The sequence below is a fragment of the Mycteria americana genome, chromosome 2, assembly GCF_035582795.1.
Source record: "Mycteria americana isolate JAX WOST 10 ecotype Jacksonville Zoo and Gardens chromosome 2, USCA_MyAme_1.0, whole genome shotgun sequence".
Classification (NCBI taxonomy): domain Eukaryota; kingdom Metazoa; phylum Chordata; class Aves; order Ciconiiformes; family Ciconiidae; genus Mycteria; species Mycteria americana.
The window spans coordinates 143,374,614-143,387,830 of NC_134366.1; the positions used below are offsets into that span (position 1 = coordinate 143,374,614).

The 13,217-nt window shown below is 40.3% G+C and overlaps 1 protein-coding gene across 2 annotated transcripts in view; it reads right to left on the reverse strand.

Annotated features, from left to right (window-relative positions):
* ZNF704 (zinc finger protein 704) overlaps nucleotides 1–13,217 on the reverse strand; it is a 94,631-nt gene that overhangs the window by 6,892 nt on the left and 74,522 nt on the right. The window contains exons 4-7 of one of the 2 annotated variants that reach the window (XM_075494852.1): nucleotides 12,657–12,889; nucleotides 9,079–9,179; nucleotides 6,747–7,008; nucleotides 1,549–1,653 (exon numbers count right to left, since the gene is read on the reverse strand). In XM_075494852.1, coding sequence (XP_075350967.1) covers nucleotides 1,549–1,653; nucleotides 6,747–7,008; nucleotides 9,079–9,179; nucleotides 12,657–12,889 — 701 coding nt within the window. The remainder of the gene's footprint in view (nucleotides 1–1,548; nucleotides 1,654–6,746; nucleotides 7,009–9,078; nucleotides 9,180–12,656; nucleotides 12,890–13,217) is intronic. The other variant, XM_075494853.1, reaches the window with a different exon arrangement.

Here is a 13,217-nt window from a genome sequence, read left to right on the forward strand (position 1 = left end):
TACAATGTGGCTAATTGCATTTTCAGATTCGCAACACTCCTGGCACCAATTTCTGCTACTCCACAAAAGGAGCCAGTTTGATAATTACTCCGTATCAACCCCATTGTTGGGAAATCAAATTCTCGAGGAACTTTATGGATAGCATGCTCTGTCAAGGCACTCTTGTTCAAATTGCTGCCAGCATGATGTCTTTCACTGTTAGTTGTTCCTTGATGGAATTTAATAAATATTCATTGCCAGAGTGCAGTGTAATTGATTCAGCCACTTTCATTTTTTATCAGCCCTGCAGGATGCCACAGCCTCTGCAGAAAATCTCCAAGATTTGCCAAAGGTTGACAGTAAGAAGCTTTGGAGATTCACTTGATGAAGAGAAGGGAGAGAAATAGTGTCTCTTATCGCCATGTCTAATATTCACTGTCAGGAGAAAAAAATCTATATAGTTCTTTGGATGAGCAATGTGCCTTACATAACACACTTTAAAAATTCATAAATTCATAAAGTGTAATATAAATGAAATGTTATGATATAAAAAAGGTTTATGATTAGAGAATATGAATTTATACTGAAAAATGCTTTCCAATAAAAATCGGGATATATTACATTAATATTCATTTCTATTTATTATACAGAAGATTTTCCACTACTCATAAATAGTGATTTACATTTACTTTCAGTATTCACCATGCTAGGCATTAGAAGCCTAATCCCTCTGAACTCTTCATAAAGGTTTTTAACTCCCCCTACAGTATCCACGCCTATACGCGTTACATTTAGGACTACTGGAAGTCTATGTTTAAGCAAACATCCCATTTTGGCAGTCCTGTTCATGAAGTTAGGCCTTGTACACTAGCTTTTTTAAAGAAAGGGTCAGAGCTGACTTTACACCTAATACATACATCTAATACATCTTCATTAAAAATGTGTCAAACTGCAATATGTATTAATATCAAAATGCAGTATGTATTGAACATATTTTCTGTATAAAAGTACAGAATTTTCTGATATCAATAGGGACTACTAGCCTACTAGAATCAGACTTTGCATTTCATCTTACTGTTTCTTTCAGTTGCCTTTCAAATATGCTTCATCTTCAGAGTTCATTTAGGTAACAGCCCTACTACTACTTGAATCCAATTAAGTAGCCCTACTACTTGAATCCAATTAACCATCACCTTGCTGATTTTCCATCTAGTTTTGTAAGAAATCTCTTAGTGGCACAAAAAGGAGCATATAGTGCCAGGCTCTGCACCTACCAAAACGTTCTTTTGTAAGCATATAGTTTAAAAAATACATACTATAGATCCACTTCTCTGCTTGTAGACACCGATGCAAAAAAAAGTAACTGTACTAAATTAAAGAGACTGGCAAAAGTGTTAAAATCAGCCATGCTGGCAAACTGAGGCATATATTTACTTTATTTCTTTTCAGTACCTGTTATGTCAAATTTAATTCTACTGTGAGACACTGAGACATTGTGAAACAAAACAAAAAGTTCTAAAAACTTATTATTTTTTCTTTCTTTCTTTTTTTTTGCTGTTGTTCACTTACTGGAATGCCGGTGAAGGTAACTGGAGGCGACTGCCAAGAGATGCTAAAGCTACTGCCATTGGGAGTGAATTTTGCTGACCCTGGAATGTTCACCGGAGGAGTGGCCTGTGTGAAAGGAAAATATTATTCCAGTAAGAAGAACCATTCCTCTTCCAAAGCATTTCAAGGGATCTTTCACTCCTTCAAACTGTAAATCTACGAGAGACTTTCCGAGGTGGAAAAAAACTGCATGGTGACAAGCATTTTACCCTTATGAGAGGGATAATCGTGGATAAGCCCGTAAGGAAGGGACGTATTTATACATCACTGTTCTTAAAATCTTGTCTAGAGAAAGATGATAGCTCTCACCACTGTTCTTAAAATCTTGTTTAGAGAAAGATGATAGCTCTCACAAGAATCCACGCAAACCCCTTAAAAGCTAGATCTGATAAAAAACCACAGAAAATCAAACATCATATACAAATAACTTTTAAAATAATGCCAGCTAGCAGCAAAAAATATTACAAACTATGACCTGTTTTTAAACAAGTGCAGTGATAAACAAGGCAGTATTTAAGCTGATGGCAGCTGGTTTAAACAACTGAAGACTGGCTGGCAAGGCTTCTTGGACAATAGGGTTAACGATCAACAGTAAGGGTTGGCCATTTCTTGTTTATCAAATAAATGTTGTTAAGAATCATCCCAATTAAAACGGTCTTTCCTATGAAAAACAAGGAGCTGAAAATTATCCTTGGGATTCAAAAAACAGCTCTTAAAAGACTACACTAAAGCAAATATTGAGGGACCTCTGGGCCCCTTGAACTCTTATGTTCTTCCCATCTGGGCTGTAATACCCAGTGCTGCCCTGGGGTGCAATACTCGATAATCTGAGCTCAGACTGTTGAGCATCTTTCATCTTGTGCCTTCCCTCTGGTTTTCTCACTGGGCTATGAGCCCTCAGGAATTCTTCCCTGACCTTTTTTGAATTCCACTTAATTTAGAGAGTCAGGAAATTCGTACCTTTGCAGTTACTCTGCCTAGCAGGTGCGTGAGCAGCCACCATGAACGCAGGCTCCCTTTGGGTCTTGAATTTCAAGCTTTCACCACAAAAAAAGGCTCCTTGGTTTAAACTTATAAAGAATTTCCTATTAAAAACGAGTTTTACTTCTGCCTTTCAGTTGCCTGCACCTGACAATAATGCAATACACTTATTTAAGTAGTGTTTGTGTTTGAGGCTGCTGAAGTTGTCTCACCGCTTCAAGAAAGAGAGTGCTTCCCTGAGCTGCCAGGCAGAGAGGAGTGATGACAAACTACAACCTGATAGTCCCCATTAAAGATAATCTTCAGAGTAAACAAGTGCTGAAGCAATCCCCTGGAGTCTCTCCAAGGAAAAGAAACCGAGACCACCGGATGCCTCCATCTACGGCAGCGATGCTCTGCGGGCTGCCGAGCCTGCTGACAGCTCCAAGAGAATCCACACAGACACGCGGAGCAAACATCCACCGAGCTCCATAAAATATAAAAACCTTGCTGAAAGGCATCAAGAAAAATTTGGCAACTCCAGATGGTACCAGTAGTGCTTCATCACAACCCTGTTCAAACGGGAAGGAGTGAATGACCTCGGCACTCCTGCCAGAAAGAACTGGAGGCAGCTGGGTGGGCAGCGAGGCGGCACTGCCTTCACTCAGCATCCCACCGGGATATCAGCTCAAAGCTGGGGTCAGCACAGTGACTTCCTCAGGTATTAGAATAAGACCTGCAAGGGAAATCCCAGATGCTGAAAGAGCCCACCTGCAGTTCCTCTGTGGCTAAATTTAACAGGTACAGGCACTAGTTTCATAATGAAACATGAAGTATGAGAACTTTAAAATTGCTGTAATTTGCAGCTGCCTAAAATACTATTGTGCTCAATTCCTTTTTCTCAGTGCCTAAATATCTACCTCAGACGTGATCAGATTTAGACAGTCAATCACCTTGTTCATTTGTTTCCCAGACGTGCATCTTTGCTCATCAAGCACAGTCACCTTTTTCAGGCTACCATTTTAGACAATCTCTTCCATAAGGTAAGCAACCATAACATTACAACAAACTGAAGAGTCTCTATACCCCGATCTCACTTTGCTTAGAGACCTCCATCTAATTTCCAAACAAAATATATTAATGGATAATTTATAATTATTTATTTGTGCCAACATTGCCCTTATATCTGAGCACATGCTCATCCTCTTCTCCTCTCATGTTTGTCCTCTCACTTTCTTCCCAGGCAGCAATCCCATCCTCTCCTCGCCCCTGCTTTGCCCAAGCTGTCAGTCCCTGGGCTGGAGAGGCCCTCCGTGTCCTCCCTCTTCACTCTGATCACCTTCTTTCTACCTCTCCTAATTGCAGGCCAGCATCCTTGAACTTGGTTGACCAGAACTCTACTCAGGATCTCTGCTGAAGTTATCAGGTCTTGTACAACGGCATTAAAAGTTCCTGTCTCTCCTAGATATTTCTTACCCAAGAAAGCTGACAACTTTTCATTTCCTTCACAGCTCTATTGTTGTTGGCTCACAGTCATTCTGTGCTTGATTAATGAACATAGGTTTCCTCGTCATGCAATTTGCTAACTACCCCAGTTTATAGCAGAAAAATCTCATTAGCTCCTAAGGTAATGGTGCAGGACTTTGCATGTTCTGCCATTAAATTGCATCCAAAACCTATTATTCTTAAGATCACCCAGTCACATAAGCAATATACAAATTCCTGTACTGACGTCCCCTGAGTTCGTTATCGGCAACGTTTATTATAGTATTTATCTAGTACCAAAATGATTTAATGAAAATGAGATGAGGCTCAAATACAGCTTTTCATTCAACTCCACTAACAGCATTCAATAGTCCTTTCAAAATAACTCACTGCTGTTCTCCCTGACTCCCCAGCTCTTTCTCCTACACTAAATTTAATCTCTAGCCTAACATATACTGCCTATATGTTTTAAGATCAAATGCTCTCCTCGAATCCAGAGGGATTTGTTCTTCTGTACTGCTTCTTTGTTTACAAAGCTACCTTGTCCAAGGAAGATGTTAGACTGATCTAGCTTAATCTTTCTTTGGGGTTCCTCCATTGCAGTTCACCTCATTTGCTGTACTTTCCACAAGTTCTTCAATTATTCTTCTAAATCTTTCCTCATCCATAGGAATGGGTCAGAGAAGAGAGTCAGGACGTGTCTGATCACTTCCCCTTTACACCTTTCTTACTACAGGTATTATATTTGCCGTTTTCCAGTCATACGGGAAATGGCAATTAACAGATCTGTTTAGGACTCCTGCAACCCAGCTTTGGGTTACCTATTTTTTTCCCTTTTTTAACAGGAATTCTGGAATTAACATTATTCAGCCTCCCTTATCTGAGTTCCTTGAGCTGTGAATTTTGCCTCTTCACTTCCAATGAAGTAATTTCCACTTTCATGCTCTCATTCATACGAGAGATTGTCTTCATCACTACATTCCTGTTCAATACTATGTTTCAGTTTTCATACAGACAATATTTTTATCAAAAGTAAAAAAAGTTTTGAAATTCTGTATATGGCTCACTCCAGCAAGCAAACTGCAGGAAATATGGTGGTATTAAAGATGCTGTCATCACCTTCTCTCCTATTCCCTTTTACACAACAGATTAGTCACAACAACGCTTAAATGCTACGAGTGCAAGCTGGGCTCAATTCCTCCTCTTGCTGGTGAGAGCTGAATCTCCACCTTGCCTCCCGGAGAGTGCTCTTCTTGCCGGGCTAGAGGGACCCTAGCATAGGACGCCACCGACCTGCTCTGCAGAAGCTGCTTCCTTTGCAAGGAAAACCTGCATGTGACCTGGAGCAGGGACCCCGTCTCCTGCTTCCAACAGGAATGACTTGAACAGTGTGGGCTGTGTCACTCCTCGCTGATGAAATGAAGTATTGAAACCAGAGCAACTTGGAAAGGAGATGGGGCTCAGACACTTGTAGTCTCATGTCATGGAATACATCAGTTCAAATCCAATTCAAGCAGCTGAAACATCTGAACTAGGATTTCCTTAGGCAAGTACTTTACTCAAAGGCTGCTTATGAAAAAGGATCAAGTGAATCTCCAAGTTGCAGGGAAGAGTGTCATGACTGCAAATCCCAAATGAAGTGAGACTCATCTCAGCAGCCTAGACTTGGTGCTTCACTCACAGGGCTTAAGCTAGACTGAGAAGAAAGTCCTTCTCCTAGCTGGCTTGATCAACCCCCAGGCTGGTATGCTACTCAATGCAGCTCCCACCTGAGATGCCGAGCTTCTGCCCATGCCTTCCACTGTGCATGGGAGTCTAGAACAAGCCTGTGAATTCTGTGTGGTTCCCTCTGCCCTTTTAGTGGGTCTGCTCCAGACACACAACAAAAAGGTTTCATCTGCACAATGCTGTATACGAAAATTATTGCATCTGATAAATTTAACAGAGTTCAATTCTCCGGTGCATATGCAAGTCATGGACCACACTACTTCAAAGCCTCTATTCTTCTTTTCTCATATGGTATCCAGACCAAAACATGTCAAATTTTAGTGCACTTTTACAATTAATGCTTTCTGTCTGAACTTAGTTGGAAGTTTTTGGAACAGCAGTTTTTGGATCTGATTGGCTTTTTGCCATTTGCAAAGCATTACCTCTAAGAGTAGGAGGATACCATATATGACTTCATTCTTCCTGCTCTACTTCACATATGCAAACTGACATCTCACCCTGTACAAATAAATGAAATTAATTGTTCCTGGCATCTCTTGGGTACTTGCCTACAGACACATCCAGTACAAGCAGAGCTGAAATGAAGACTCTGGGAGGGATTTGGCTGACTGCATGAGAATTTTTACAATGCAGTAGACCGCATTTAAGCACGTCACCTTGGGCACTCCTTATTGTCAGTGGAGAAATAACTGATGTAGTCAGTGGGATACACAAAGCAGCTCTTCTCAACCTGAAGTATGCACCTATGTGTGGTTGGATAAATAGCATCCCCAAGCCCACTGGCTATGGTGTGAGCACAAAAAACCAACTAGCTCAGAAGCAGCCATCTAAATTTAAATGAGACGAAACCCTTGGGCTGCCCTGAAAACTTTCCAACCCGTTAAAACTAGACTTGGCTTTTTAAAACCCAAACATTGTGATCTGACATTTGTTTATACATTAATGACATTAGTGTAATCAATGGAGGTCACTCTCACTAGTGTTACCTGGTAAGCATGGTCCGTGTGTACGAGGTAGAGGTTGGTAGGAGCTGAGCGGCTCAGAGGTGTCATCAATTTAGTCTCGGTTTTGGCACAGGAAGTTTCAGGACGGATTGCGTCTTGGGTGGGAAAGGAAGGAGGAGATGCTAAAGATGGAGAGACTGGGGAAAGACTGCTTAAACCATCAGCTACTGAGTCGGTGTTGAGCCTGATTTCTGTATAGTAAAAATCCTCCTCTCCATCACTGTAGTCAGACTCTCCTACACGTCTGTATCAAGACAAAGAACGAAGGACTGATTTAATGAAAGCAAGAACCCCAAGGTAAATTTTAAGTTCTAGATGCATGAGCAAATATATTCATACTGTCAATAAATTAATATTCCCAGTTTCAACCCTACCTACTTTATCAGCATTCTGGCTGCAGGGAAGGGGAGAGAAAAAGAAAATCATCTTGTCTGAAGGGAAAAGGAGCAGGAATTAGATTTTTTTTTCTCTGTGTGTTATTCTTGCCTAATTCTTTGACCTTGGAGTAGATGTTTAACTTCTATGCTTCAGCTTAAACATCAGCTTCTCATTCCTAACTACTGAAGTTAATGAGAATCTCAATGCACTTTGACTTCAGAAATGACAGAGCAGCCACAGAAGGACGGGTAAAGATAACAAACAAGGGCAAGATATACTTCACTAATGTAACAGCAAACAATACGTAATCTTATCATAGGTTACTTAATTAAAACCAAATATAGTCATGGCCATGGTTCACCATAACTTTCCTTGGCCTAACGGAAGAAGCTGCTAGAAAACAGTCTCACCATGCAACTCACTCAGACACAGATAGAGAAAGGACATGTAAGGGCTGGCTTGCTAGTGCTGGACTTTCTGGTCCTACTGTCTAGATGCAGACTTACTGAAGGAGGAGATGTAAAAGGCTTAAGTGCCCCTGCATCCCCTGGCACTATCTGCTGCGTGTTTGAGCGCAAGTGCTAGGAGCGAAGCAGCCCAGTCAAAGCAGTAGTTCCCCATAGGCTACATGTTATCTTGAAGTCCCAAACCCACTATTTTAGCACATTCATAAACCACATGCTATCCAGATGTAACTCACAGCTCATACATGTGTATTTTCTCCTGAATCTTCCATATGGGAAATCTGACATCCCTAAGAGTCCTCCTGCCTGCATGTCCATATCAGGGCTGAACACTGGGCCTCTCCTTTTCCAGGCAAGCACCCCAAAACCAGCCCCTAGCCACTTCCTCAGCCTCCTTGCTCATATACGTCTACCTGTGGTCCTCTTGCCACCTTACTCAATAGAACTCACTGAGAGAGCATGGGTTCAGCGGGTTTGAAAGGCTCTACCAGAAGTACCATCCAGCAGACTACAGCCAGTCACTCACCAAAACTACTCTCTCTGGCAAAGTTACAAACTCCAAATTCCAGGAAAGTTCTGCAGTTTACTTCTCCCTCGCCTGTGCCATGAAAAGGATGTCCCCGTAATATACAGAACAAAGCAACATTCCTGACTGCATTTTGAGAGAGATTTGCTCTGTTTCCGGTAGCCTCACTCTTCAGAGCCAAAGCCCAACAGCAATTACTATGACCTTTGCAAGACTCTCCTGAGCTCCACATCAGACTACTTCCTCATGATCACTTTAATTTTTAAGCACTGGGTAACACAGACTTACACAACAGAGATGTATTTCCACATACCTAACAGGCAAAGACCATGAGCCCCCACTGTAACTATATATGAGACAGCTAGGTCACCCAGCAAATTGCACAGGAGATTTCAGCTGCAAACCAAGCTCTGAAACAAGCTTGTGTCATAGGAGATTCATTCACTTTTGCTTCTAGTCCAAGTAACGTACAAATGGAACTGCAGCTCAGTTTCTTTTTCTTAGGTTTCTTAGGTTTGGCAGGTTTTTTTGAGTTAATTTGACTCAGAACTAGCACAAGCACCTGATCTGATGTGAAACAAAGCTGGAAAGTATTCATGCAAGAACCTAAAACCTGCTGTCTTTCGCACAGCATCAGCCTGGATGTGATATGTGGATAGCACATATGAAGTAAATGCCACTGAGTTGCACTGCCATTACGGAAGTGTGGTGTGACCTAGAACTGTATTTGACCTCCTAGTAAAGTTTACAAAAGTTCAGGAAAGAAAGTGCCTTGCTCTTGGGATAAGTTCCCGTTCACCTTGATGCACTACTCCACCATTTCCTCAGAAACCTAGGGATCTGAGACAGAAAAGCCCAGGACAAGCCAGTTCACCTCCCCAGCCCAGTGTGACTGCTGCCCTTCTATACCAAATCCTTTAGACTTCTGAAGAGACTGCTCTCTTACCCAAGGTGAATGGTCCGTATGTGTTTTTGAATCCCTGCAGCTGTGCTCAGTACCTTCCCACAGTTCTTCCACAGGCATTTGAACATCACCTTCATGGAGTTCTGGAAATCATGAGTAAAGCAACATTAGTTGCATGGAAGAGAGAAAGAAAACCAAACCACCCAAACCAGATATATAGTTACAAAACACTGTGGAGGTTCAGAGCCTCTAACTCCAAATTTGTAATGATGTAATAGTTTCTGTCAACAGTGTCATCCTACTGAACTCCACAGAACCCCAGTGAAAAGCCACAGGAGCAGCTTGTGCCAAAACTTTACCTCTCTCCACTCTTTGGCATGGCTTTTCCATTTGCTAGTTCCAGTTTCTGTCTCCTCACTAAAGGAGGCAGACGATATAAAAACTTCCTACACTTCTCTGGAGCCTTTCAAAGAACAACTGACGAGGACTTCTGACTCAATGCAAGGCATCTTCTTAAATTAAGATCTTCCTAAAGCAAGCTCTTACGAATATTTCTGCTCATGAATTTTGCCACACAGAAAAAATATGGTGCCAGAAAACCGTAGCTTCTGCAATGACAATATTCACCGAAGAGCTGGCAAAACCTGCTTTTATTTCATTCAGAAGCTGCTGTGACCCTTACTTGGACAAGAGGATGAGAAGCCATCTGGCTGTGTTCAGCATTTTTAAAAGAATATGTGTATAATCTCATTTTACTATTCTTGTTATATTCTTTAATATAACTTCATTGGCCTAAACTGAGTTATCATTAATTTAGAGCACAGCCAACAAGGCTATAACCAGCCCAATCTTCAATATTTTGAAGACTCTGAAGAAAACTAGTCTTAATTTAAAGCACAGTATGTGGTAACAAACAACACAGATGTTGCAGAATTGTATAGATTTTTTTAAAAGCTAATTATACCCCAAAATGAAGCCTACTTTATAAATTTTAAATTAAAAAAATCTAAATAATTTGTACTTCTCAGAAATAATTGTCTCTATTATTATAGAACACATTATTAAAGCAAACATGAGGAAGAACTTCAAAATACTGTATTATTATCCTATAATTTTAGTTACATGTAAGATTAAATGAATATATTCATATAAAGCTTGATTAAAAAAAAGGGAACAAGCACATCCCTAGAGTTAAGCACATGCTTTGCTGTGTCTGGAACAAAAGCTGACTTGGTGCTTTTATCAATTTGGACCCTTTGGGACTGCATGCCAGTAGATGGTAAGTTTCAGCCTTTGCTAGAAAGATGATGATTAGAATATAAATTTTAAAAATGTCAGCTGCTGGGCTTTTTAAAATACAAGTTGATTGTAGTAGCATGTTCTCATAGCTACTTGGCAGTCTAACATCCCTGTTTGAAAGTATGGATGCTAAGGGCTTTCGGATTTGAGGTACCTGATCATACTGTTTGTATGAAAACCTTCTACTTTGGAATAAATTGCACATAAATTCCATCTATAATTTTTTGATCTGATAATACAACTACCATTCAAATAGATACAGAATTAAATGTAATCTATCTAGAAATTCTGATAGATACATTTCTTATTTTTATAATATAATACTAAATACTATCATCAGCTCAAAAACCCACAACCAACCACCAACCACGGCAACAAGATGAAGACCATGCTTACCATTTACATCTTAGGAATTCTGATATGACATCATGAACACCATATGCATCTTTATGAACACAGAATGGTTTAACATCAATCTCCAGTTTCATGGTAAAACCAATCTCCTAGCTCCACTGTGTTTTTAGCTTTATTGTCAATGCTAGGACTCTGCAAAAACCCATGCATTTTAACATAACCAAATGAAATCTCACTCAGTAGAACTACAGAACATAAACCATGCTTCCATTTCTGACTAGTCAAAAAATTGCCTGATCAGGCTTCGTGTTTTATTTAAGAAAATAATGGAATGTAAATGGTTTGGTGAAGAATAACTACATTAGTGGAAACTTTTAAGCAAGCAACTTTCCTAATGGGAAGTGGTTGCTAACATGACATTTTCAAACATGAGATGGAAGAAACTTCAATGAGTAAAAGTAAGGTTACCGATCACTCTATGTTCAGGTTTATTCCTTCTGATTTTTGCAGCCCTGAAGAAGATCTAACCTGAACATTTTTATTTCAGCTTCTAAAGGTGCAAAGCTGTACTCAGATAAAGTACCATGCTGGGACCAGAATGAAAAAAAAACCTGCAGGAAACGCAGTTCATTTATAAAACAAAGTTTGGCAGGTAATGGTATTATTTATCTACATTAAACATTTGCCATACAAAGCAAAATCCCTGTGAACCAGAACAGATAGTGTAATAGATCTGTGGTGGGTACATAAATAGAAATATTTGAGACAACTTAGATAACAATAAAGATGGCAGCTGCAAACCCGTCTGTCTCATCACAGCTGAGCAATAAGAGTGATGCTAAAGCTGAACTTTAACTGAGAAGTTAAAGGCAAACCAGCACACTTCTGCATTCCTACTCCTCCTGTCCCACACCCTCCAAAATGATCTCTTCTTTAGTTCAACAGTCAGCTCTAACTTCTTATTTATTATAACAAAGTTGTCCTCCAAAATATTTTTTTTTCCTTTTTAGCAAGAAGCACAAACATTTTACACTCATCTCCCACAAACAAGGGCAGAACAGTGTGGGTCAGCAAATAAGCAACTTCTGGAGCAAAAGGATAAATCTGAACAGATTTAAACAATCATTAAAACTTCTTCCTGCTGGTGATGAAGCAATTAACTGTCTCACACTGAGCCAGAAACAAAGTCACTAAGGAGAATAAATTCTCTGTTTTTTCTCCTTCTTACAAAAAGCCCTTTTTCCTCTTGCTATGTAAAATCTGTCCTGTTGCGTTGGGAGGGAAGGAAGCTTGGACTAGTGCCATCTCTTTGTTTTCTTCTTCTTCGAGAGGAGCTTGCTTGCTAGCATAATGGTGCTTTTTGGGGGTTAGTTTTGGACTTTTTTTTTTTTTTTTTTTACACTGTGTTTTATTTAGTCTGCTTTTGCACTCCTACCGAGGATAAATTTGGCGACTGCTAATACTGTATCAAAAGCCATCAGGTTTGATCTCTCTCTCTCTTCTTTTCACTCCATATGTTTGTGCAGAGAAAGCTTCACAATATTAAGGTATCTGACATGCTGTCAGACAAACAGCATTTTCAGGGAACAAGAAGTATTAAGGCCATATCCAGTTTTTGTGATGACATGTAAAGGCTGCCTGTTGCATCCTGCATACAAAGAATTTGTCAAAGTAGGATAGAAATCCCTTGAATGGCCAGAGGCAACACCTTCCGGAAATCACTCTAGTGTTTTCTGAGCAGGAGGCTCTGTAGAACCTCACCATCTGCCAGCAAATATGTGGTGCTGGTGGCAGCATGTGACAAAGCTGAGCAAGACATAGTGACTAGGCTAGGTACCTACGTTAACTGGATGCCAAGGAGGGATATACATACAGAGCTGTTTGGGTGACCTGTTCCTTTCTCACAGCAAAGTAAGTCTACCAACATCCTATTTCCCCATGAGTATGGAATTTAACATGAGGCTAACCTTTCTCTTCCTAGGAATGGGTTCATCAAAAAGAAGGTTGCTTGTTTCAGCTTCATCAATACCATCATCTGGCTGGGAAGGTGTCCGAAAAGCTTTGAAGCTGTCAGCTGACAGAGGTGGAGATGGGGTGGATGGGTTGGACTGGTCACTGGGAGCATTCCAGCTCCAGTATCCACTGCTGCTGGTACTAGAAGGCACAAATCCTCCTTCTTTCCAAGATCCATTTAGGGATTCTGTCAAGAACAACAACAGCCATCATTACAACAGTATCATGTGTTAGGGCTAAGCAGCTCTTTTATCTAAGGCTTAGATGCCATGTTGGTAACTCACCGTATGTGCAATAAAGGAAAGCGAAAGCGTTGGATGTAGAGAGGACAACCACATCTATCCTACTGCACACAAATTACATATTCCACACTTGATTTTTCAGGTGTTTTTAAAAACCAAGTATTTTTCTAAAAAGAAATGCTGGGTTTGGAAAAATAACCTGTTCTGGAGCATAAACCACAATAAGCAAGTCAGATATGGCATGTATAATTAAGGGAAAACATTCAAATACAT